The following is a 27,177-nucleotide window of genomic DNA, read 5'->3' as shown; positions in this document are numbered from 1 at the left end:
CCTGGACACAACTACTCTAAAAAACTTAATGCAGAACTCAGGGAAGGGTTATTTGTGCTCAAGCGTGCTCAAGAAGAGACACCTGTTGACGCTGCCAGTTGTGCTTGCTAGTGCCAGGCTCCCCGGGCAAGCAGAAAAACAAGAGAAATACAGTGCCTGAAGACAGAAATCAGCATAAGCTTTTCTTATTTTCAGATCATTAAACACTTTCTGGTAACGTTTTCTCTTTTAATTTACGTCTATTAAAAAAATATATATATCTTTTCTAGACCAAACAACAACAACAAAAAAAAAATCCAGCCCTGAATATGTTTTTTAAAGGGACCTATCCAGGAAGTTGAAATAAGATATTACACCGTATTTCAAGTTTTTCAGTATACTCCCCTCCTATCCATCTTTTTTATTGCTGAAAGTGTTTCAGCTCAATTTGTCCAAATCTCTGTATAGCTTCAGTTTCCCTGAAAAACCACTTTCCAGGGCATGAATTATTCATTGAGGATATTTCACTTTATTCCTGGCTCAGTGCATTTCCTGGAGCCTCTAAATCTTTGGGATGGGAATGGACAGCTCTTTCTGCCTTCATCCCTCCATGCTCTTGTCCAGCACCGCTGTTCTGTGAGGGCTGCGGACTCTCCTGAAAAGGAGAAAATGCAACAGCAATTTCAAGAGCAGCAGCCTCGCTTTGGAGGAGGCAGCTTCCCAAAGTCTGAAAGGGAACACAGTAGTCCGTATTCAACCTATTGTATTTCTTTTTAATGACTGTACCTCATGGTCAATTTACCTGTCATTGTGATACCGGTTCACAAACTGCAGTGCTGATTACCAGTGAAAGTATTGTGCAATCCAGAGCACTAGGTTAATAATTACATTTTTTTTTCCACCTTTACCTGGAGTTCTGGTAGCTCAAGGGAAAAATAGCAGCGGGAAGACCTTTCTCAACATTGTCTCTGACTCCCGGGTTCATGTGGAGGAGTGCATTTTTCCAACCAAAACGATCTATAATCACCTCTAACACACACGTTTCATGAACACAGGTGTAAAAGGAGAATCTGAAAATGAACCGTTACACCACGACCCGGAGCAATCTGCCAAATGTATGTGGTCTGCAGCCAGCCCTCCAAACTGTACTGCCACACACTGTTTTCAATTAGACGTTCGCAGACGAGCCTGCATGGTGGTCCAAGCAACACTTCAAGGGTGATAGAGGCTCCCAAGTCAAAAATCTGTGACCCATTCCAATGTTTTATATAAGTACAGTGCTTTATTTTCTTGGTTTTGCATATAGAAAACCCTATTCTGGCCTAAGCTACGTGACGGGTTTTTATAGCTAGTCACCACGCTCCTAGAGATCAGGAACGTTCTGATTAACATGCATCCTTCATTCACTGCATTCATGCTTTCTGCTCTTTGGAGGTAAAGGCTGGCCTTACAGAGAATCCTATTCACTTGTCTCCACTTTGGCAGAGCTGCGTGAGCAAGAAAATCTTATGTTAAACAACGAGAACAAAAACTACATGAAAATTAATGCTCCTCTCATCTCTAAAATGCTCTGTTGCTATTATATTTTTTGACAAAGGCAGTTTAATCACTCTTTGAAGAGCTAGCTAATTAAAATATGAGATTATTGAGTTTGTGAAAAACAGCAAGTTTTCTAGCAAGTAAATTAATTTTAATGACTGGAATCTTAAAACTCACACTAATTTATCTCTGTGTGTGGTTTATCACTATTTGTATATTCTTTCAATTTAACAGCATCATCAAATAAATGCAGCTTCAGGAGGAAATCACTTTTGCCATTTTCCCTAGGCAGAATTTTATTAGCCTGTATCATCCATATCACCCTCTACGATTACACACTGGATTGAAAAGAAATCTGCTGCAAAAGCTTTGTGCAATGGATTAACAACGTCTGAATGTATTTATGACACTGCAGGTAAAGGTGTTCGTATGATGGTAAAATACAACTACTGCAATAGTTGCAGCTCAGTCTTTTCTGCAAAGCAGGACAGACGATCGGTCCGGTTCTTTGGGTAAAAATAAGGACCTGCAGGATGAGGATCATAATGCTTACAGATCAGAAATGGGAATAGCAGTTCTCCTTTAAGCAAGTGATCTAATCTGCCAGAGTTGAACAGATGTTTATCACTGACACCGGGGTGAAAAGAGATGCATAGATGTAAACGTGAAGTACCTTGATAGGCACACACACAAAGTCGGCAGGCACGCACCTATTCTGGCCCTGCTCTTGCCCCACGGAATCCATTCCAGAATGCCTCTGACATTTTTCTCAACCTATACGGATTTCTTTTTTCCTGAAAAAGCCTATATTTTTCCAGGCAACACCCTATGCCACACACATGGATGGAAACAAAGTGGGAGGTAATGTGCAAGGAAACGGCCACCAAAGTAACCAAGAGCACCCTTTTCACATAACTATGGTACCACTGTATTTAACTCTTGGGAGAGCCGAGCATCACTGTTAACAATGGATGAAACCACTGGCAGGAACTCAAACCCCACATACTGCATGCAGATGATTTTAATAAGATACAGTGTTTAGACCACAAAGGATACACTCCAGAGTAGCTCTATATATATTTGTTTACTTAATTGAAAGGGTGGAATCCCATAGGCAGCCTAAATACTGCATTTATTCTATGCACAGCAGTCAGTCTAGTGTCACAGACACAGTATACACCAAGCTTCCACGGAGTTAATTACTTAGCCCTCATCTAGATTAATGTCTGTTGTGATTTATTTCCTTGCAGTTCACCAGCAGAGATTTAACCAGAGCTGCCATAGTAAAAAAAGACAAAATATTAGTTTATATGAAAAAAAAAGCTGTATTTCTAACTGAAACAGAACAGATTTTCAGCAAAATCCAAGTCTTCCTTCCAAGGAGAACAGCAGCTGCTAAATTGTTACATATTTAATGGTAAACTGTGCTTCAAATACAAAACAAACGATGGTGTTATTTTGATAACTTACGTGTAATGAGAAAAGATGCACTGTATGAAGTTCCTACGTATGAATTCAAGTGTTTGAATGCCTATTAATCCTTTCCTAAAGTCAGTCCTCTTTGTCTCCAGCAGTCATCTTGATGCCAGGCTACCAGGAGAACAGACTAAAACGCAGTCTGTAAATTATACATACATGACACACAAACGCATGTTAACAGAACATTATGACTGCAGACTCTTAACACTTCAAAGATAGGAAATGTCAAGAGTTAGGGTTGACTCCCTTAATTTAAGCACGTTATTCATTTTGCTTTATGACACTGCCTTTAATCTTTCTCCAAAAAAAAAAAAAAAAAAAAGAGTTAAAAAAAAAACCCCAACCCACAGAACTTGTGCTGGAAGCAAACAGCAATTTTAGAACATTTCAGCCTGAAGGATTAGAACTTGATAGGGCTTATGAAAAAGAAAGCAAGAAAGTGGAAAGTATCTTTAATTGTAGACAACACTACATTTCAGCCTATAATATCAGAGTTGGCTCAGACTCTCCCAAACTAACTAGAAAGACTGATATCCAAACAATCAAACAGATTTTTCTCCCCTCAATTAGTGTATCAACATGCTGCATTTGATATTGACTACAGAAGACAAAACATTGAGTAACCACGAGATTCTTGAAAGAGATGACAAAGGTGAAATTTCAGCTGCTTTTGTTTCCCTGGATCACCTCGTAGTTTTAAAATAAGAAACTTTAAGCTGTAAGTTTATAGACTGTTCTTAAGCTGTAAGAATTTCCACGTAAAACTTCAGCACCTTTCCCAGGCATTTTGTGGTGGTCCTCTCCTATGGATCTCATCATGATATTTCCAATGGCAGCAACTATTGACCTCTTCAGGTCCTTGGAAAGAAGAGAGATTTAGCGTAACTCAATAGCTACAAGAGAAGAAAGAGCATCTGCCGTGCTTCAGAAAAGCTAACCATTTTTCTATGAAAGGCAGAGTCCTGTGCAGCAAAGACATTCAGAGTTAAGAAGGGAGGGGCACATCCCATCATTCATCTCCCACAAGGATCTTAGTCTTGAGGTGTGGAAGTCAGAGAAAAGTCATGGAAAACTCCTGCAATTTTTTTAATCATATAATCACATAATTCCTTCTCTACCGAATTCTATTATTTTGGGTTAGAAGGGACCGGAACTATATTATTCCCACTGACTGGAAAAGGGGATCCCATTTTCAAGAAGGGAAAAAAAAAGATCCAGAAGACTACAAGACAGTCAGTCTCACCTCTGTCCCTGGCACTATCATGGAGCAGATCCTCCTGAAGGATCCACTAAGGCGCATTAAAATAAAGATGAGGTGATTGGTGGTAAGCAGCATGGCTTCACCAAGGGCAAATAATGCCCAGCAAACTTGGTGGCCTTTTATGATGGAGTACAGCTTCAGTGGATAAAGGAAGAGCAACTTATATCATCTACCTGGACTTGTGCAAAGCGTTTGACACTGTCCTGCGCAACATCCTAGTCGTCAAATTGGAGAAAGACAGATTTGATGGATGGACCATTCGCTGGATAAAGAATTGGCTGGATGGTCACACTCAAAGAGTTGTGGACAATGGCTCAATGTCCAAGTGGAGACCAGTAATGAGTGGCATTCCTCAGGGATTGGTGCTGGAACCACTGTTATTTAACATCTTTGTAGGTGACACGGACTGTGGGATTGAGCTGAGTGGTGCAGTTGACATGCTAGAAGGAAGGAATGCCACCCAGAGCAACCTAGGACAGACTTGAGAGGTGGACCCATGTCAACCATAGGAAGTTCAACAAGGCTGAGTGCAAGGTCCTGCACCTGCGTCAGGGCAGATCCCAAGCACAAATATAAGCCAGTGGAGAATGCCTTGAGAGCAGCCCTGAAGAGAAGGATTTGGGGGTGTTGGTCGATGAAAGTCTCAACATGTGCTGGTAACGTGAGCTTGCAGTCCAGAAGGCCAACCGTATCCTGGGTTGCATGAAGAGAAGCATGACCAGCACGTCAAGGGAAGGGATTCTACTCCTCTGCTCTGCTCTCATGAGACCCCACCTGGAGTGCTGCGTCCAGTTCTGGGCCCCCCAACACGAGAAGGACATGGAGCTGTTGGAGTGGGTGCAGAGGAGGGCCCCAAAGATGATCAGAAGGCTGGATCACCTCCCCTATGGTGACAGGCTGAGAGAGTGGGGGCTCTTTAGCTTGGAGAAGAGTAGACTCTGGGGTGGGGGGGGCCTTATAGCAGCCTTCCAGTATACAAAGGGAGCATACAGGAAAGCTGGGGAGGGACTTTTTATAAGGGCATGTAGTGACAGGATGAGGGGAAATAGCTTTAAACTGGGAGAGGGTAGATTTAGACTAGATATTAGGAAGAAATCCTTCACTGTGAGGGTGGTGAGACACTGGAACAGGTTGGCCAGAGAGGTTGTGGATGCCCCCGCTCTGGAGATGATCAAGGCCAGGCTGGATGGGGCTTTGAGCAACCTGGTCCAGAGGGAGGTGTCCCTACCTACAGCAGGGGGTTGGAACTAGGTGATCTTAAAGGTCCCTTCCAACCCAAACCATTCTATGATTCTATGATCTGTTCTCACCACTGCATTACAAAATGTAAAAATGCCAAATGGAGCAAAACTGGAATGTAGGGAGTTTTCACTGTTGTTCTTTCCAATATTCACTTTTTTTTTTTTTTTTTAACTGACAACCATATTGCTCATTTTTACTTAAATTACAAGAGCTTCAGCCTGTCAGGTAACAGCACTGGCAAAGATGTCTTCATGGAAACCCAGCTACGTGAAGGAGCACTGCCTCAGGGAAGAAACACCAGGGTGCCTTCAGCTTAGCTTGTTTCCACTGCTTTTTGGTTCCCAGATGGCCAATGGACTCCCACCAGAACAAGTGTATGAACTGCTCTTTTTTTTGTTATTGTTTGTTTCCATGAGGATTGCTGTCTTCCCGTTTGTTTTGCATGCATGTTACCTGCAGAAGCTCATCCATGAAATAGCACTTTTTTTCCTGCCTTTCAGACATAACCACTCAAAGGTATATTTTACATTGAAATTAAAAACTGCATATGGAATTTTAGCTACCGAATACGACGTATTAGGGAACAGCTTTCCTCACTTGGTATTTTAGTGTAACCATTACCTTCCAAGTCATTAATTATATAGTTTTTCATGTTCTAAACGCATACCGTTTTGCAAACCATAAAAAAAAACTGAAGACATAATTAAGGATTCCCAAAATGAAATCCGCTATTGGATGTGAATGGTTGAAACCACAGAAGAATCATAAAGAAAATTAATTATAAGAACGGCTCTTGTTTCAGAAGTGTTTAACAACACAACGATAGCATATGCATGGCAATTACACTTGCAAATTGCTGAACACAGACTGAGTTTAAACTAAATTTTGCATTTGTTACTTTTCCCCTTCCACGCTCCACATTACTTGAAGCTACGAATATTTTCCAGACTCATATCAGAAAGGGGGTAAGAACTTTCAGAGAAAATTCTACACAAATGACTAACTAGATATTTGAAAATAAACGTTCCATGAAACTGTTGGCATGCATTTTCTTCAGCTCTGCTCCCCATCAATTTCCCAGGGTGCAGGCCCAGAACAAGGCAGACTAGCTTAAGCGTTCGCTGTCTGCACTGCTGCATGGACACCTACCACAAAAAGCCTGGGCCCTGATTATCTTTTCCACTGAACTTATCCACAGGTTTTCAGGACAAGCAATAACTGAGGAGCTCCTAGTGAAGCCACCACTAATGTGGATGCACTGAATGTGAAGCAGACAGATTCGTACAATCAGATAGATCCCTTTCTTCTTTCTCTTGTCCTCTACATTGTTTTCCAGCAGGAAAATACCTGTAGGAAGACTGTCACATACTGCCCTCCCTTCTCCTATTCCTGCAGGCTTTCTGTGCAAAGGGAATGATCTCTTACAGCTTCTCTACTGCTGCTCTCATCGCTTCATTATCTGAGTGCCTTCTAATAGTGCATTAAGCTACATGATTAACTCCTGTCGCATGTGGCTTGTTCTCTCTGATCCTCTCTGCAGGGGGAGAATCTGGGCCTTTGCAAGGGAAAAGGAAACATACGCTGGCTTTAAAAATAGTGTGTAGATGAATGAAAAGGACTGGAGCCAGATTTTTGTTGGTTGGTTGATCTTAAGCTTTTTACTTAACGTGATGAGGGCTGGAGGAATTCTTGTAAAACATATCTGTATCATATTGGAAGTTCATACCTTTTTACCCTGTGAAATCCTTTGAGGAGATGGTAAGATAGTATCTTAAGGTACAGATAAAGAATCAATTTAAGTTTTAGGGTGACAATCTAGACCCCTTTTTCACCTGTATTCACTACTACCTGCTTAACCCTTTTGTGTAATCAACAAATGAGACAAATGATATTTGTTAAAAGTCTTGTACTTTCTTCTTTAGTTTTAAGGAGTAATCTTCCAGTATTAAAATGAAGGTGAAACTTCAGACTCATTTATTTACAACTCATTTACTCAATTACTCATTTACAGCAAACCAGAAGAAACACTGTCTCTGTACTAAGAACAAGTGTACATCAGGCAGGCAAAGTGATCCTGTATGCCAGGTTTGATCTACTGCTAAATCACATAAAAACATTACGAGGTTTTCTGTTCCCATTGCTTACTTGGAACTTCATCCTCATGGTAGTTTGAAATATTCTTAACAGACTTAAGACATAGCCAGCTTGCACTTATGTGCTCCAGTGAGAGCCTTGCTCTCAGCTTCACAAGTTCTTCCTCTCTGGCAGTAATCGCTCCTAGAAATACACGAACCATACATATGTCCAGGCTCAAACCTGCTCAGGTAGTTACACCAAGTTCTTCAGTCTCCTTTTGCAGGCTGGTCTCACCTCCCAGCAGCCCAGACCCACAACTGACGGGTATGTTTCAAACGGTCTTTTAAAATACAGGCATTTTTAAACCAGAGTTTAAACAGTGTTGAAGTACTCTTCTGAGTAGCAATGGTTTCATGAGGCTGCTTTGTCAGCCAGGAGGCCACAACAAAGATGATTTAGAGGTGCAGCAACACACCATGACCTGCAACGGCAGCAGGGAAAGGGAAGCTCGAGGCCCTGGGCTGGCATGGAGACAAACAGCTGCAGCCCTCATCTGCTGGTATCGGGTAGGTCAGTTCAGTTACTTCATAGCTCAAATTTCCTCTTGAAAAATACTTCCCTAATAACAGATTGTTAGTAGGGACGTTAAACCCCATTCCAGTCTGCTGCGAAGAAGCTCATTTAAGTACCAAAACAGACTGAAAAAAAAAACAAGACAACAGATACCCGTCTCTGTATCCCATCAAACTGGTAGTAGGCTACAGTAATAAGCACACAGTCATGAATATGAATATATATGGGTGCTCACAGCTATAAATGTATGCATTTATATATTGGGATATAGCCAAGTCTTTTTTTTTTTTTAACTGTACAAGTATTTAAATGTTTGATTTCAACTGATCAGCACAACAACATTATTTTTCTACAGGAGAAGAAACCAGCGCTTACATAAAGACCTCAAAGCATTCACAGTAACCTAAAGTAATGAATATTGTAATGAGAAACACAAGTATTTAGGGTGATAATGACTGGACTTTGCTCTACTTAGATCGGCTCACCCCCTATGGAGGCTACCAAAGCTTAAAGATTTTATCACCCTAGTAATCAGCAATGGGTAATGGCCTTCATAAAACACAGTAATTAAATTGACTGATTTCAAACTAGTGCATTTTTTTCATTAGGCAGTTCTTATTTAACCTACTTCAAAAATCCCTTTGTGAATACTGGCTCTATCAGTCTAAATTCAGCTGATGAGGACCAAAGAGCTTGTTCTGTTCAATATTTCAGTTACTATTTAAGTAAAAAGCTGGAGTTTCTATTATGCTCTCGTTGCCTTTTCCTATGTCATCTCTACGAGCTTCCAGTTTTAAAAGTCTCTCAAGATTGAACATTATAAAACCGGGGGGTGGAGGGGAAGCAAATCAAAACCCCGGTTCTCTATATTTTCCAACAACTCTTAAGAGATTCTGCTTTGTTACAACATGCTTTTAAAATCCTCTGAGGCCAATGCTGCAGCCTTTATAGCAAAAAAATCAACGGTGAAATTCAGGCTCTGCCTCACAATTTATTTAATCACCCTTTATGCCTGGATTGTGTTTGTTGTTTTAACTATTGTGTCTTACTTGTATGCTTTTGAAAAGTACTTGGTTGTAAGCGCAACCCCTTATTATTGCTCGAATTTGCCTTCATGATATGTACGTGAGCCATTTCTCCGTGTTCCAAGAATACTTATAACTCAACACAGATTTTAAAGTAAAACATTTTATGTCAAGTCTCAGCTTTGCTTTTGTGGTAAAAACATTTCCTAACTCGATACATGCTCTACAAGAGCTTTGGGATGGCAAAAGTAAACCTACTGGAAAATCTACCTGGATGAGTACATGACAGAAAACCTAGTTTCATATTTCTCTCTCCGGGCTACAGCAGTTTAACTGCATGAAAGAGACACTGGGTATGTTTCCTGTATGAAATCTATAGCGAAATACGGGGATCTGAAGATAGGAGTACAAAGTACCAACCCTTCCCTACCCTAGCCAGAAAAATAATTGACTAAATAGCCATTCTGAAATGTGAGAGTTGGTCATGAATACGCATTTCTCTCTGTCTTGAACCCTTAGAATCCGACAACAGCTGCTGAAGGCAGCTAAACTCAAAGCAAATTATTTTACAGGAACCAACAGGATATTCTTTACGGCACGACTGCATCAACGTCTTTTAGGCAGTTGCCAGTTCCTTCTTCACTGGTCATGTCCTTTGAAAATGAGATACGGGACTAACATCCACCATGGAGCAAATAGGGAAGTGTGCAAACAGCCCTAACGGGGCTTATAGGGACATGAACTCTGAAACCTAACGGAGTCAGGTAAGTGTCAATATGATGCCGATCTCACCGCAAGAAACGACGGAGGTAATAACTGTTTGGAGAGTCCCACTTAACTGCTTTCTTTGGCAGAGCCAGCTTTCCTGGATGTTCCTGGGAAAGACCTTTTTTTATTTTTTCTCCAGTTTCATCATACTCATCATGCTTCAAAAGCATGACTAGAATGAACTGCCTGAAACCCCGTGGAACAGACGCAAGTTTGTCCTGCAAATAATTTAACTGAATAATGTCCAGTAATAAGCTCCTGTTGATTACAATTTTAAACTCTCCAATACTGTGCTGAAAACTTACTTTATATTCTATTACAATCAAATAATAAATCACTGATTTACAGTTTTTATCTATTCATTCACAATGCAAACAAAATACAACCTGTAAGAGATTAATGGGAAAAATAATAAAGAATGGAGGGTGAAAAAGAAGCCGCTTCTTTCACAATCAAAGGTGCAAATGGTATTCTCAGTAAGCCAGGTAAGCAACAAACATGGTTGTTAGAGAATATTTATGACAGCGGCAACTGTGTAACATCACTGAAGCATGCAAAACAGGAGCAAGCTGTCTAGAAAATATATGTACAAAAGAGACAGTAGTTAGCTCTAACTATCAATCATCCAGACACGTGAATAAATCTACAGTCAGTGGCCCATGTTCTGTTAAAATCAACTTTTACCATACAGAAAACTTGCTGCCCAGAAAATAAGCCAAAAGACCAAATAAGCCAAAATACATTTTACGTACTAATACCATAATAACATCTCAGCTTCTAGAACAGCAAAGGTTTGTGCATTTAGATCTGTCAGAGAGTAAAGTGCATTAACAGAAACTGGTTACACTCCCATGTTATTTAGGCTTAAGATCACATCACAGTGAAAGAATTACATTTTTTTGCTGTTCATTTCGGTTTTTATTTTATAATTCAGCATCTTTAAATCAGTGGTTACTGATCCACAAGAGCACATCTATATGGACTATTTAAGTCTCTTCTCCCCTGGAAGTGTGTGTATAACTCCCATTAATGCTAATGGGCATAAAGCGCACGCATTGAGGAGAAAATAGACCCCTCACTGTGAAAATAAATGTGTTCAGTTATTTTCAGACACGATGCCGAAATCAAACAACTAAAAGTACATACTCTAAGGAGATAACATATATAGCCTCACTGAAAATGTCACCATTATTTTTAACTCCCTGATCATGGACTCTGCCACGGTCTTCATGTCTGCCACTTCTTGTGTCATGAAGACTCTAAACACGTAACATGTTTAAAAAGGGGCCAAATCCTACACAATCCAAGCAAAACAGCCCTGGTCTCAGAGTCCTTACCTCCACAAATGATGCAAAGTTAGGCTTTGAGTCTTACATTTTCACTTTAGGCCATATGATGTTTGTTTTACACTGCATGGGTTAATAGCAGTAATCTCTACTGTTCTCTAGATCTTTAAAACTCTGATGACTTTACCAAAGTAAAAATTCCTATCATTTAAATTTATTCCTTAATGATACTATAGCCTGATGTTTTCTGTTTGGATTAAAATACCTCGAGTCAACTCTGCTCAAGCAGGTAAGAAAATCTGCTGATATAGTAATGTGAAATTCAAAGAGGTTGTATTATAATAAAGCACAGTGATTTATCTATCCAGATCTTTTTGATAGAGCCAAAGTTCTATGAACTGACAGTTGATCTGATGTGGTATTTGCATCAGCCATGAGAAAAGTTTTAAGAACGTGCAGTAGAAGTGAAGCATCAATGGTTTTGGGAAGAGTATTTGGGGTCTTTTGTAAAGCGACCTGCTGCCTTTCTAATGCAAGGAACCACACTCACCTTCCTAAATCGAAACACACCTTCAAATAACTGGATGCCACTGAGTTATCAGCCAGGCAGGGATGAGTTCTTCCACGGATTAGGTTTTTTCAAAAGTCAGTGCTGGAGGACATAGGTCAAACACAAGAGCTGAAAGGTCAGCTGCCCCGGCTGAGCATCAGGCTATATGATATAACCAAGCCAAATATGAGATGTCGGCAGTGCCAGGTGCCGGACTGTCCAGCTCCCAGCCACACGGCTCACATCACTTCCCTTGCACCGTCATTGATGCTTTACGTGCTCTCCTATTAGTCAGTACACAGAACAAAACACCCCAACAAAACAAAACAAATCCACTCTTCTCTGCTGATTTAGCTCCCTCATCACTATGAGGGCTCACAAATACGACTACTACCAGCACAAAAACCAGACAGCAAAGGATATGCTAGGGATGACTGGCTGACAGGGGGAGTACGACTGCCCCTTCTCAACTATTGGACCAGCACAGTTATATCTGAATCAAACTTGTGCAAAAAGGAAGTCAAAGGTGGATGACACCTGACTGAAAAAACTGGCCGGTGTCTGCACAATGAAGTAAAAAAGGTGCTTATATGGCTGTCATATTTCTGTCAGACACTGCCAAAAGTACAAGACATGTATGAATTCACTGTGCTCCTTGCCTGAGGACAGGTAACCGTGAAATAACTCAACAGAGCTCTTTATGAACTCACACAGAGCGTTAAATAAGTGAAGAGGCTTCTATTTAATGTAAGAGCCCTAAGTTCCACACTCTCAAACTGCAAAGTATTTCTGCACCTCACTTAAAGCTTTATAGCAACGAGAGTTGTGCAGGAGAATAGCTGAGCACTCCTCTTTTTAAAACCAGAAGTCACTGACAACACAGCAGCGCTGCTAGCATCTGAAGCAGGAATTATTGCACACTGATACTGCCAAAATGAAATACGCAACAAATTGATGAATACTTCATTACAAAAAAGGAGGACGAGTGGCAGTGGCCCGTGACCTGCTATGCAGATGGACATCCATCCGTTTGCGTGAGTGTATATGGAGCCGAGATGGAGACGCTGGGGCTCCACGTGGGCAGAGCATGCAAGATCCATGAAGCAGAACACGTTACTCTGACACTGATCTAGACTCATGCTATTTTCTTTTTCCTTTTCAAGTAATAGAAAATGGTCTTTCTTTTTGATCTGAGCTTGGTCACTGTGACTCATTTTGCAAGCCGAATTCCGATTATACAGAGGAAAAGGCCAAAAACTTAAATATTACTGCTTCTGCACAGTAACAGTAAATCTATTTTCTCCTGGGTGAGCTTGCAGGGATAAACAACTCTATGAATGGTTTGGTGTATGATATGCAAAAAGAGATATTTCTGCAGCCCGTCTAGACTCTCAGACAAGATCAGATTGCACTATCATCAGAGACATTTCCATAGCCTGTTGTATCACTTGGAAGAAAGAAAAAAATACCTTTTCAGAACAGTCACGCACAGTGAAAAATAAATAAAAACAGCCTGACCTGCCAGTGTTGTAGTGGAAGTCTGAATGCAGTAACCATAGACAATTTAAAAATTATGCTAACAATACAGCAAGAAGTTTCAGCAAACATTTGTGAGGAAAGGCAACTCCCTCACAAGCGAATGCAATCCAAAAATATGAGTCATGCACAAGCAATTTTGCTATGGGCCATAAAATCACTTTACGAGAGTTACAGATAATTCTGTATGTATTCCATAATGTTTCCCTACTGTGTAGAGATGGCTATCTCAGTATCCTATCACAGATAATGACGGAAAACAAATTCTCTACATAAAAGCCGATTGCTCAGAGATTCACCCTTAACTGTTCCAAGGAATTGTAATGCTGACAGAACACTTTATAGCTTATTCATCAAAACAGAGCTAGATTCCATCAGTGCCAAACATACTGCCGTTTAGATGGCTTTTATAATATGTAGTAGGGTGAACTGAGAGCAGCCTTAGACACAGAATACACATCTTGCTATTTCTCAGCACCTACATACTCATCAACACACACGCAGCTATCGTCCTCCACAGTGACACCTCTCATTTCCTCCTGTTAGTACCTTTGCACGTATTCAGACATATCCAGCATTATTCAGTACTAAAAACAACAGACTTAATCTGTGCGTGTCACACTGAGAAAAGCCTCCAGCAATAAGTCAGTCACGAGACAAAAGATGGTGGAAAATAAAAGGTAAATCCTACAGGGCTAACTTCAGAACAACAGAGATTCCTTCTGTATCTGTATTTTCCTCTTCGTGTTCATTTCTATCTTTTTCTAATTGTACATTTAAACATACATACCTTAAAAATACTGAAAATTAAAAAAAAAAAAAAAAGATTTCCCTCTTGACAGTTTCACTAGTGAAGGTAACAAGGCTGTTTTACAACTAACACTGTTGGCAACCCATACGTAAAAGGGACTCCACCAAAGTCAGGTGGCATATTCTTTGGGGATGGCCTGCGCCTCTAACAATGCAAGATCTTTTCTCAGACTTGCATGTGGTACACCGAAGCTGAGCATGAGAAACAATGAAATTAATACCTCTCCAACATCATAGATCCATATGCGGCCTTCTGAATCACCAACTGCTACCTCCTTCCCAGCCTGGGCCCAGCGGACACGGTTGAGGGCAGAAGCTCCTTCTATTGTCACGCTGGCTGTGGGAACCTGTTGAAACAATAGGAACAGAAAGGACAATAAAATCACACTGCCTGCAAACCCAGGGGTCAGTTCTTAACATCCCATTTAGCTGGGTGAGTCACAAGTCCCTTGTCGGGGGAGGACAAAAAAAAAAAAAAAAAAGGAGTTCATTGTTTCTTCAATCACATGTGCCTAAAAAAAAAGAGTAAGGAATTGCTTGGAATGAGTAGGGAAGACTTTTCCACTGTAAAGGGCAGTAAATGAAACCATTTTTTCCCCTTAACTTAGGAAACATGCAAAACCGCATCTGCTTCTTTCTCTAAATTCACTGACTTATGATCAAGAATCAAGGGAGGGCAGGACTTGGCTTCAGTCCCACTCTGACTTCAGCATGGCCATGCTGAAGTCAAATCCCGGCACTCATGCTGACGCACCCTTTGAGTCCATGCAGATGGATAGGTGCTGAGGCCGCAGCTCAGGAACTTGTTAAGAGTCCTGAGCTAATCACTGCATGGTGAGGACAGAACAGAGGCTGAGAACAGCTGAGCTGACACTTAGGAACTCCTACGACATATTCCCATAATCCTCTTTTACATCTCTATATTCCCAGGAGCCGCCTTCTGGTTTAAATACACCTGGAAGGATGCTGCTTAATTTCTAAACTCCCTCCCTTTCCCAAGTCAACCAACAAACTGAACAGGTGATCCACAAGAATACATAAGGATTCTGGTTAACGTGGGATGAATAAAGCAACGAGCACCATCTTAGGAGAAGTATTTGTAATCTACTCTGGAATGAGGGCATCAAAAGGAGCTGCAGGAGGAAGGAACTGTGTGGGTGTTAGTCCTACGTAGGTAGATCATTCCATTGATTTAGGTCACCTCATAAGATGAATGACAATGACCTGCAAGCTTTCTAATGCTCCATCCAGCTCCTTTAAGAGAACCTGCCTGAGCAAGGAGCCTGCAGCTTACCATGGCAGCCTCTGAGCAAGGCTTTCTGGCTTTTAAGCTTTTTAGGTCAGAGCCAATGGGACAGGACAGCAGGTGCAAGAGTGGCTGCTCCAGCAGCTCAATCTGTGGGGTCAGGGACAAGGGGATGCCGTGGGATCTGCAAGCGGAGCTGAAGAACAGTCCAAGCAAGCAGAGGCAGCTGGACAGGAGCCAGAGGGGAGCAGAAGGGTCTTTGTCATGGGCAGGTGGCTGCACAGGAGGGAAATGAGCAGGCTGAGGGAGGCATTAAAACCTGCTTGAAAACTGAGAAACCAACAACATTAACAAAAAAAATATATATAGATTTCTTGACTTCATCTCAGTTCCCGGGCTGTAGTTTTGTACTGTAGTTGTGAGACAGGCCCAGTGATCCACAAGGAAAAATGATTTTAAAACAAACACTGTAGGGCTTCCTTGCCAATCTCCCTCCTGCAGCTCCAATGCCTTCAGTGCGACTCAAGCTGAGGGAAGGCTGGGAGCTGAGCCTCTGCGGGTTCCCTTAGGCTCTGCTGGGGCCACACGGTCCCTGCAGCAGCAGCAGGACACTGGCATGCTGTTCATCTTGTGCCTTCATACCCCAAGACCCTGCTCCTCCTCCTCATGGAACTGACGAAGGCCTGCAGAACTTCACAGTGCCTCCCAGCTCAGAGCCCTGGCAGGCTGAGCCGCCTGCCCCATAAAGGGCTGCACAGCCCTATGTCAGAAATGAAAAAGGATTTTGTTTGTAGGATGATGTAGAAATACTGCTGGACAACAGTGAGAAAACACAGGGTTCAGATGCAAAGCACGCTGCCGGCCTGCTCCCCCCACAGCACGGCCAGGCCTTGCCTAAGCGGCCCTGCCACGGGCACTGGCAGTATGCGAGCTGGGACAAAAATCACATTTAAAACAAGCATGTTTTGCTCTGTGATCATGGATTTCTACAAAAAAAAACAACAACAAACAAGCTCAGATAATTCCAGCCAAAAATAATTTTGTAACATTTGGAAATGGGTTTCTTCCAACAATGACAAAACACCACGGTTTGAGAGCACGGATCCAACAGTCGGCTCTGTTTCTCAGAAAACTGCGGATCAAAGATATTCCTTTCAAGTGAACGAACTACACAGTGTGCATTTAGGACACTGCTTTTTTAACAAAATCTTTCGGGGGGCTGAAATCTATGGCTCTAGGACTGCTCTGTTCCTGTTAATGCAGCATTCTTCCAGCGTTCCACATAAGCAGCAGCAGTGTGCATGCCACAGACACAACCCATGGGTTGGGCTTTCTTTTTTTTTTTTTAATATCAAATCTGATGGTTCTGTGAAGTCCTATTAATATTCTACAAAGCTATCTGACAAAATAAGAAGTAATCATGAAATAGGCTTCAGAAATCTAAATAAAAAACCCTTTTCCCCAGTGATAGAGAGATATACAGTTGAGCCATCGTGTCTTAAAATAGATTTATCTCCTCTGAATAGTGATAGGTTAAATTGCACATGCCTATTTTAGATTTTAAAGATACGAGTTTATTTTATATCGACGGCATCATGTTTCTAAAGTCACATTTAAAATACTTCATAAATTCTGTGAAGTTGGTCCATGTCAGATTTTTAACAGTTTTGAAGCAAGAATTTAACAGGTAACAGATTAAGAAAGATGTGGCCAGGAGAACCGGCATTCTAAACATATACTTAAAAAAACCCAAACTTATATATATATATATATATATATATATATATTGCTTATGTAACATCAAAACTTGTTTGTAAATGTATCTTCCATCTGCTTCTAGAAATAGACACCGTCTTCACACTTTCAAAGCTAAGGTATGGCACGCAAGAATGCGTTCGAAAGGAATATAACAAGAGAAGTAAGCAATTCTATAGATCAATTTAATACCAGTGTATAGGCAAACAAGACTCATCAGCAGCCTAGGGACCTTCTCCAACCTTGATCAAAGAAAGAAATGGTACGGACATATAGGTAAGACATCGACATTTGCAATCCTGAAGCTATCTGGAAACCTCACATTCCGATCCCTGAAACAGCATTATTGAGTTTGCAGAAGAACGAAGATACGAAGCATCTTTTTTTTAAAGCCTTTTATATTAATTCATCAAATACAAATCAATTGTGATGATTTGCATTGCTGCTACAAAAATCATTTCTGGTACCCGCAGATTAAAAATACAGCATACGAATATGGTGGCTATTCTAAACTGAGGCTTTGAGAACAACGGGATCGATTAAATCGGTGGTACGGTCCCATTTATTTTGATCAGACACACACCTAGTTTGTGGGAGAAAAGTTCTTAATAAATCTGGGGAGCAACACCAGTGTAAAGCTGCATTACAGATCAAAAACCGGGAGGTAACATATCGTAACTGAACCCAGGTATTTCCTTAATTGACTTAAAAAACAACACCTAAATAATAATAATGTGGCGTACTTTCCAAATTAAACAAAATGAGGTACCACTAATAACAACCGTATCTCATTCTTACAAAGAGATTTTTATCGATGGTTAGCAGCTAAACACATTAATATACCTCTCGTTGCCTACCACCTTCACAAATACTTTGACATCACAGCTCTGGCATCTAAAAGTAGGAGCGAGCTCGCAAATAGGTGTTTCAGGATTTCCTGATACAAAAGTGCTGGCAGGGTTCTCAGCAAAGAGCGGAGCACGATGACACTGCGTCATCCATCAGAGAAACCTTGAATCTTATAGACTAATCATGACGACCTACCAAACAGAGGTAAAAGCAGGCAATGATCACTTTCAGTTACGGTGCTCAAAGAGCTGCTTGCAGTTGCCTCGTCCTGCTCCTCCCCAGAACAAAACCTCGCACCCATTCACGTTCTGCCACTGTTATCGTTTCCAGAGGTTTTTTTTTTAATCTTCTTCACCAGTGCTCAGTGAGGAAACCCAGTGGCATTTCTTCCTCCAGAGGCACAAATTCAATTCTCATAAAAACACAAAGCTCTGACACCACAGAAATAATTTCAGCCTGATCCTCACAGGAGAGCTGATCTCAGCCTCGCAATGGAAATCATTTGTGGACTCAGGGGTGGCCTCGCAGCAGAAGAGAAGCAGGATAGAGCTTGAAGTTAATTTCTATTTCTTTGCTGATGTTCCTATGTATTTATAGGTAAACACACTGCAAAGACACCGGCAGTTTTCTACATACAACCTTATTATTGATGGGAATGGGATCAAGCAGTCAGTTTTTTGGTTCTTTTTTATTATTATTATTATTATTAAAAAAGAAATTAAGGTCTCGCTGAATTAAATGGCAACACATCAGTTGATTTCAAGCAGAGCGTGATTTCAGCCTCGCTATTTGGGGGGAAGGGTTTGGGTTTTTTTTTTTTTTTCCCTTCTTTTTAAAATACTTGGTTTTATGCTCTGTGTTTAAGCCTGCATTAATGAGAACACCTGAAGGATACGTCCCTCCCTTCCCAAAATAAATTCCGAGGAGACTCCTCCTGTATGTCCTCCAGCTGTACGTGCTCTAATTAAGGAGGCTGTGCTGCTTCCTGCTCGAGCACTTCAAAAGGCCTCGCTGCTCCCCTCGACAGCACAGTGCTGGTTCCTCTTACCTGTCCGTGCTTATTTATGGCGAGCGCCAGTCCCTGGGAGCCATAAACCCTGCCTGTGCTTTGCTCCGGTGGAAACAGCTATCACGGTTATGTGAAAGATGGGTTAAGGAGCAAACTAATCTTAAAAACACACAAAGGGAGAAAAAAACAACGATATTGTAGAAAAACAGGGCGTGTGTCACGGAACGCTGCCAGCTGATTCCAGCCTTCCCTTTTCCTCTTTATTGGACATGAAAGAACTGACGATTAATACATTCTCCCAGTTCTTAGTTTTACGTGCCATTAGGTTAAAAATACATAAGACTCCAGCTCTGGAAAAATATTTCCCTTCCTGTTCTGAATACTGACGGCTGGTCATCTTCGTGTGACACGAGGGCTCGTTTCATAACCGTCTGCAGGGGACAGGGAGATCCAGTCTGAATGTTTTCAATACACACCTGTAGCATGTTGTTTGTTTGTTTTTGTTCTGAAATAACAGGAGGGCGTGGGGATGGGTGTTCAGCACAGCCAGGAAAGGACTATGTGAGAATATGAGACTCGCTACTCTCGGTCCTTGCAAAGAGCTGTACGGGACCGGCCGTTCTGCCTCTGCCAACAACTGCGCGACGAACCCCTTCTCTGATAAGGTGAAGGTGTGACATTCTCCCCCCAGCTCTGCAGTTAGCAGCGACAATGCGAAAACCTGCGCTCTGCTTTGCGTCTGCGCGCTTCGGTCTCACGGCAAACGTTGCAAACTTTGCAAAGGAAAGCAGGTGAGGGCAGGAAGCCGCGGGCCGGCCGCGTTCCCCCCCGCTCCGCGTGGCGCTGAGGGCGAGGCGGGGCGCTCCGCGGCCGCGGTCCCGGCGGCGCTCGGGGCAGAGCCCTCCCCAGCCGCGCACCGCCCGCTGCCGCCGGCCCTCCCCCAGCCCGCAGGTAGCGGGGCAGCCCCGCGGCGGGGGGGCGGGGGCCCTGCCTCGCCCTGCCCTGCCCTGCCCTGCCCGGCCCTGCCGGTCGCCCCGGGGCTCGGGGTGCCCGCGGCTGCTCGGCGGCGCCGTCGCCCCGCGCGGGTGAGAGCCCGCCCCGCCGCCCCCGGCCCTCACCTCCGTGTCGTTATTCAGGTTCCACAGATCCAGGCGCCCCATCCCGTCCACGCAGGCGAAGAGCGCGGGATGCACTGGCGACCACATGACATCGTAGACATAGTCGGCATTGTCTTCAAAGGAGTAGAGCGGCTTGTTGTGCTGTAAAGCAGAGAGAAGCATGAAGACTTCGTGGCGCTAGTGCCGCCCCGGGCTGTCTGGCGAGTCTAATTAAAAACTTTGCACATTTACAAAGTGTCATAAAACTTCCCCAGATTAAAGCTCCTCGCGAAGGGCGGGACCGCGCTTTAATGGGGCAACCACTGTCCGCTGGGATAAATGAGATGCCCGGCGCGGGCCGCCGGTCGGGGGGAGCGCCCGCTGCGGGCCGCGCTGCCCGGGGGGTGGGTGGGCGAGCGAGGGCGCGAGGGCGGCGGGAGGCGGGAGGCAGCAGCACCCCGTGCCGACCGCGCTCCCGGCGCGGCGATAAGCATCGGGAGACCGCCGGGCGCCGCGGCCCTCCGCGCTCCGCGGGCGGCTGCTGCCACCTAGCGGCGGCGGCGGCGGCGTGGGGCCGTACCCGGCATCCGGGGCGCCGTGCGGGGCCCGGCCGGACCCGGCCGCTCCGGGCAGCCCGCGAGTCTAAGGAAAGTTGGAAAGCACGGCGGGAATAAAATGTAATCGTCCGTCATGAATTATTCATCGCGTCTGGCTCGTCTCCTTCTCGCCTAACGGCTTCGCTAATCCCTGATCAATTAATGGAAAATGAAATTTAAATGATAATGAAAACTCGAGAGAGAGAAAAGAAATCAAGTGTTCTCGGCGCTCGCGACAGAAACGCAAACAACGGGGCTTCCCTCGCTGAGGTCCCCCCGCCCGCGGCAGCCCCGGCTCCGGGCGCACGGCGGGCAGCGCCTCGGGGCGGCTCTGCCAGCGGGAGCGGCGCGCACCGCCCGGCTCAGCGCGGCCCTTCCGCCCCTCGCCTCCATCCTCTCACGCAGGAACCAATAAGTAGCCCGGAAGCGCGACAGCGCTGCGCGGTCTTTTTTCCCACTGCTGTATTTTTTTTTTTTTTTCTTTTCCCGAAAGTGAAGCGACTGGCTGTAATTATTATATTGCCTTTCTTTCGCGTATTGCTAATGGCGAACGGCTAATCGGTTCGCTCTGTGGCCATAGGTTGCCGGGTTTGTGTCAGTCCCGCGCTGCGCAGCGACGCCTTCGGAGCAGGGATTGGCGTCCTTCCACACGGCGGTTTTCCTGACACACGAATTAACGAAAGACGTTTGGAACGATGAGAGGATCGGACCCCACGCTTTCATAGCCGGCCTGGTGGTTTTATGCATTCCCTAAGAGCACCAAACGTTTTGTTTTAGGTGACGATAAAGTGAAATTAGAGCTCGAGGTCATTACCTCATGTTTATGTGACGCCTGAACCTCTTTTCCAAAGCTGGGGTTTTGCGAAGGAAGGAAGAAAAATCGCAGGAATACTTTGTTACCTGAACAAGCCCCGATTCCCACACGTGTATGTGCTTAGTGCATTGCCGGTGCCAACCGAGTTCCTTACACGTGTAAATGGGATTACTCGCATGCGTATAGCAAAGCATTTGCAGGGCTGAGGGCCACATGAAGATGAAGCTTTTGAAGGGGCAGAGGTATTTCATGGGAAGTTTCAGAGTGAATCTCTGCAGCTGCGAGCCAGGGAGCAGAGTGGGCAGTGCAGATCCACAATGCCAGTCTGCCATAGTGCGTCATTTCACAGACAGCATCCCGTGCAGGTTCAAACCCATCAGCCATCTGACGGTGGGAGAAATGGGCAGTGAACACAACAGCGTACGGTAGGGAAAGGAAATGCGGCCAGCTGCTAGGTGGCTGGTATTGTTCTTAGACATGGGAGATGTGCTGCACATACAACAATTGAACGACATTGGATGGCACCAGCAAGCAGTGGTAGTGCATGAAGCTGGGCTGCATTCAGCCTTCACAGTGCCGCTGTGTGTGCCCTCCCAGCCTGTCCAGCCTTCCATGGGAAATAAGTATTTCTCATATCATGCCTTCCTGTAGCTAAAGAAGAACATAAGAACAACTGCGTTGGGCCAGGCTGGAGGTCTTTTGCTTAGCATCCTGTCCTCAATAATTAAAACGAGAGCGACCTTTCTTAAAAACTAATATTTCATCCTGCCTGGTTTTGCCCGCTGAGAGCAGTTACGTCAGTTTCAATGTGAAGACTCAATGTGTAAGATTAAGCGTGCATATAAATGTTTGCAGGACTTCCGTACTGTAAGCCTGCTAACGAAGGGCCCAGGCCTGCAGATTCCTTTAATGTAAGGATTTATGAGTAAGGACTGATACCAACCACTTGGAGAAAACACTGAAATGTGGAACTATGTAAAGGTCACTTTAAAGCAGTTTTAAATTACCAAAACTTCAGACTTACATAATCTATAACTAACATGTGGCTATTATTACAAAACAACTGGAATTCAAACTTGATGAGCTTTCATTCTTAAATATCAACCCACTCTGTTATTCCATGGAGCAGAAGAAATTGTTTAAAGCAGTATCTTCAGAGTAACGTGCATCAAATCTATTTATTACTGAGTTTGGAGCGAAAACGTGGCCCTGCTGAATCAGTGCAGATTTGCCATCAGTTTCAATAGGATGGGAGTCGAGCATTTAGTGGAAAAAGCCATTTCTAAAGCATGTTTTTATATCGTTTCTTTAAGCAAGCAGTCGAAATCTATTGTTCATCTGCAGTGTTTGTATACAGGCATTGTTTAAGAGAACAATTAGGAGCAAACATTTTAAATGCATGAGAGCTGTCTTGGAATTAGCATTTGTCTAAGAAATAAGAAACTTGCTTAAATAAATAATAGACATTTATATAAAGGAGATATGTTTTTCCATGTGTACATTTGACCAGTTTATTCTACTGCTTATTTGCATAAAAGAATTTTCTTTAATCCAGGAGGCGCCACACATAAAGTAGCTAATTACCCATATAAAGGAATGTATACATATTCACGGGTTTTAACTAGCATCTGACTTCTTCAAAAGCCATGGAAAAAGCAATTGGCTTTGCCTGCTTCATGAAAAGAGAGTTTTACACATTGGCACAACTTCTATGGGTGTCAGCTCTACCTAAAGGTACACTTCTCTAACTGTACCTTCAATGTTACAGATCTATGGTGACACCATATTGGGCGCTGCCTCCCATGTTAATTCTCAGTTAAGGACAGGCAAAATCCTTAGTTCTGCCCTACACTGGTTAACTACAGCCATGAATGTGGTGCAGTACTGCAAGCTGAATTAAGCAAATTTGATTTTTCTACATGTGCAGCAAATATGACAGATTCATGAGTGTTTGGCACACTTTCCAAACCAGGTGGTGCGGTGTTTTTAAGGCTCAAACTTTGGCTTATGGGTGCTTGGAAGGAGCAGTCCCAGAGTGTTCCTGAGCGGAGTGGCTGCTGCTGTGGCTGCCCCTGAACAACCCTTATGGCCCATATGGGTGGCAACTTGTATTACTAGTGTTTGTTCACTGAAAAAGAAAACAACAAAAACCTACAAAATGGTGGTAAGAGAAGACATCTCTTCCAGCGTAGGTAACACATCAGAATCACAGAAGGGTTTGGGTTGGAAGGGAACTTAAAGCCCACCCAGTTCCAACCCCCTGCTGCTGGCAGGGCTGCCCCCCAGCAGCTCAGGCTGCCCAGGGCCCCATCCAACCCTGCCCTGAGCGCCTCCAGGGATGGGGCACCCACAGCTCTCTGGGCAGCAGTGCCAGCGCCTCACCTCCCTCTGAATGTCCAATCCAAGCCTCTCTTCTTTTAGTGTGAACCCATTCCCCCTTATTGTATCACTAAATGCCTTTGTAAAAAGTTTCTCTCCATCTTTCTTATAAGAACCTTTCAAGTATTGAAAGGCTGCAATGAGGTCTCCCTGGAGCCTTCACACTGGGAGGTGAAGCTCTGCTGTCCTTATTTAAAGTAAGCGCTAAGGTGCCAAACTGACTAGATACAAAAGGAATCAAGATAGGCACAGGTTGTGAACTTCCACTCGGGTTAGCATCTGAGCTTTTCCATGCTTTTCACAGACCTGAAGTTCTAGGCCTCAGGCCTCTCTGTCCTGAGGGAGGCACCTTACTACTTTGCCAAATCCAGGCTCATCTTTTCCCCCCGATGCTGCCAGTTAGCCAGCCCAACCCAAAAGATGCAGACAGAGTAAGTGATAACTAAAAGGCGCTGGGAATTTTGAGGCAAATGCTCCCTGAAACAGCTGTACCCTGGCCTTGACCTTTCCTCTTTCAGCAGTCTCCTTCCCAGGCCCCCAGCTGCTAGGAGTTTGGGGTTACTTGTGCGTACATCTTGTGGCGGAGAAGTAAGTCCTCGGCGGCTCTGCTACTCCTGTAAGCCCATTTGATTCACCACAGAGTCAGAGGCTACAATATTTATTCTGACTGATTGATCTTGATGGGAATTTTGCCTATTTTGGGCTGCCATGTTTCTCCCAAATCTGTTTTCTGACAGTTAATGATAATTTTGGATAATACAACAGCTCCTGTTTTCACAGGACGCTTATGGGACTTGATTTCGTTCAGACTGCGCTACCTTTTAGAAGATACAGTATTCCCAGGAACTGTTAAATTGCTTTAGAAGAGCTAACACTAGAAGCCATAAATCAAAGTTGCTAGTTACAGGCACATCCCCGATGGCTCAGCACAGCCTGTCTGCATTCTCCCCAGAGGCTATCATTATCCCACAGACCCCAACACTATACAACTCACAACTTGCAGTCTTGCCCCACCTTTCCCAGGCAGAGCCAGACCTTCAAGGACGACAACGGAGAAGAAAATGGGGGATGTCTATGCTCTTCAGCTTCAGCCACCCGATTTCACTGTTCAGCTGAGGTGCACTAAATTGAGCTACATGAGTAATTTCTCCTTTACCTTTTGTTGAATTCCTGTCAGCACTCAGATTCAGTCCTGAATTACATTTATGCCTCGGAGGCTCCCTGGACACTTTGTTGGGCTGTGACCTAGGTACATTCAGTACTGCAATGTGTGATCTGTAGCATAGTGTCTTCCAGTAGGTAAGGACAGTGACTGGTGTACCGTGCTCGAGAGATACTACCACTAAGTATTTTTAAATCTCATGATTCAGTACCTTTAAGGCAAGTCATTGTACAGTGAAGTTCCCTCTGCTTTGATTAACGATGCTGAATGCAAAGTCCGTGGTTAGTATAATAATTACTCTTCAAGATGGGATTGGTTTCCTGGCCCTGTTGAACTAAATGGAAACACAGCCATTTACTGTGCTATTACTCCTCAGGTCTGCAAATTTTGCTGTTAGAAGCACTGCACTTCTCATGTTTACAATGTAAGGAAGAAAATTCTTCAAAATCCTGACCTCCCAATGAGAGCAGGGGGGATGAGAGCTAACCACTGCCTTACAAGACTGACTCCCCGTGTATGCTGCTTTTCTGCCATTCCTGAGATGGTGGAACCTGCACCCATTTACACAGCCTCACGCAGTGCCATCTCACTGCCAGAGGTCACTAAATCAAGTCTAAACTGCATTTCTGGACTAAGGAACAGGCTTCGTTTTTAGATTCAGCAGTGATAAAGGGTGGGTTAGAAACGACTGTGGAAATGATCACTGCACTCTTCTGAGCTCTGTTTTAAGTACCGTAGTGCTAGTGCTAGAAGTTGATGACACAAGGCAGAATGCTTTTCACATTTAGAAACTGTTGTTCTTGCAGAGATGCTGAAACTGTTGACTCTCTTAATTGTAAATAATAAAATAGTCCAATATTTTTGCATAAACATGTGGAAGTTATTATAGATGGAGGAGGGAACAAGGGTGAGACTGAAAGGGAAGGGAGTAAGAGAGCAGACCAAGTCTGGAGATACCATGATGATTACATTTTTGTGGTTTCCTTCAAAGTCAGAGCGTCACGGGTGAGCATACAAGAAGGAAGCAAAAGAAAAAAGGCTTGATGATTGGCACAGGCGGTTTTAATGAGAACTGATCTTAACATCTAATACTGTGACATGGAGAAAAAGCATAAAAGAACATGGAAAGCCAGACATCACCTGACTTGCAGGAGAAACAGAAAGCCAGATAGCAGAGCTTTCAGCTGTGGAGATAGCCTGGAAGTTACACTGACAGGTAAACTGCTTATTTGACTGAATTAAGTCCTCTGCATAAATGCAGCACATTCAGGCTGTGCTGCTAGACAACAGCTCCCTCCAGTCTCCTAGCTGTCTTCTGTCCTGCCTTTCCACTTACTCAGTGGAAAAAGACCTTTTTATTTTCCCAAGAAAGAAAGCACGAAGTATGGTATTCCTCTATACCACCGCACATTAGCTGAGGAACTACTCTCAGTGAATTCGATATACATATGTATTGGTTGATGTCTAATGTAAAATTAAATGAGTTGACACCTGCTTGCCACAGATAAACTTTGCAATGCTGAGAAAAGAAGAGGGTGATTTGTATGAAGAGGGTAATAAGCAGACTGGGTCATGGCGAGGCACCGTGGATGACAGTGCTCCCCAGCTCACTTTTCTCACCAGATCTTACTGGCTGGGCTGGTGTATTCTTGTTTCTGCATTTTATAAACCCAGCTTTATTCCTGGTCTGGAGCCCCCTTGACTCCATCCACACTTGCAAAACTTGTGCCTGCAGCTTTCCAGTGCTTGAGGTTCATACCTCCTGCTCCACTTGCCCACTTCAAGCTGGGTGCTGTGTGGATAAAAAACAGTGGAGAAACCTGTACAGGTATTTGCCATTTGTTGTGTATTTCCTCAGACTGCTGACTTCATCACTACATGTTAATCAACTTTTCCACCTTTTATTTAAAACATGCTTTAAGCAAGCCAACACTTCATCTAATGCTACTAACTATGCATTTCCATCACCAAATTACTTCAAAACTATCATTTGTGTTGGGATTTCTACCTACTTCAGAAGACAGCTCAGTTTCTTCTTTTAAGAAGCTCCAAGCACTATCAAAGGTGTTACTGCCCCTACCTGGCAAACTGATTCACAGCTTCTGGAGCTCCTACTCCTGCCTTTATACTACTAAACATATTTTCT

The 27,177-nt window shown here is 43.5% G+C and overlaps 1 protein-coding gene across 13 annotated transcripts in view; it reads right to left on the bottom strand.

Annotated features, from left to right (window-relative positions):
- The window catches only part of DYNC1I1 (dynein cytoplasmic 1 intermediate chain 1), a 181,425-nt gene that overhangs the window by 5,634 nt on the left and 148,614 nt on the right, over positions 1 to 27,177 (bottom strand). For 11 of the 13 annotated variants that reach the window (XM_015281907.4, XM_015281909.4, XM_015281913.4 and 8 more), the window contains 2 exons: positions 20,102 to 20,242; positions 14,346 to 14,471 (listed from right to left, as the gene is read on the bottom strand). In XM_015281907.4, coding sequence (XP_015137393.1) covers positions 14,346 to 14,471; positions 20,102 to 20,242 — 267 coding nt within the window. Of the gene's footprint in view, positions 1 to 14,345; positions 14,472 to 18,344; positions 19,489 to 20,101; positions 20,243 to 27,177 lie in introns of those variants that run through there. The other 2 variants (XM_015281914.3, XM_015281917.3) reach the window with 2 other exon arrangements.

The sequence above is a fragment of the Gallus gallus genome, chromosome 2 (assembly GCF_016699485.2).
Source record: "Gallus gallus isolate bGalGal1 chromosome 2, bGalGal1.mat.broiler.GRCg7b, whole genome shotgun sequence".
NCBI classification, from domain to species: domain Eukaryota; kingdom Metazoa; phylum Chordata; class Aves; order Galliformes; family Phasianidae; genus Gallus; species Gallus gallus.
The sequence above is the reverse complement of the archived record's forward strand: the minus strand, read 5'-3'. Positions and strand labels throughout refer to the sequence as shown.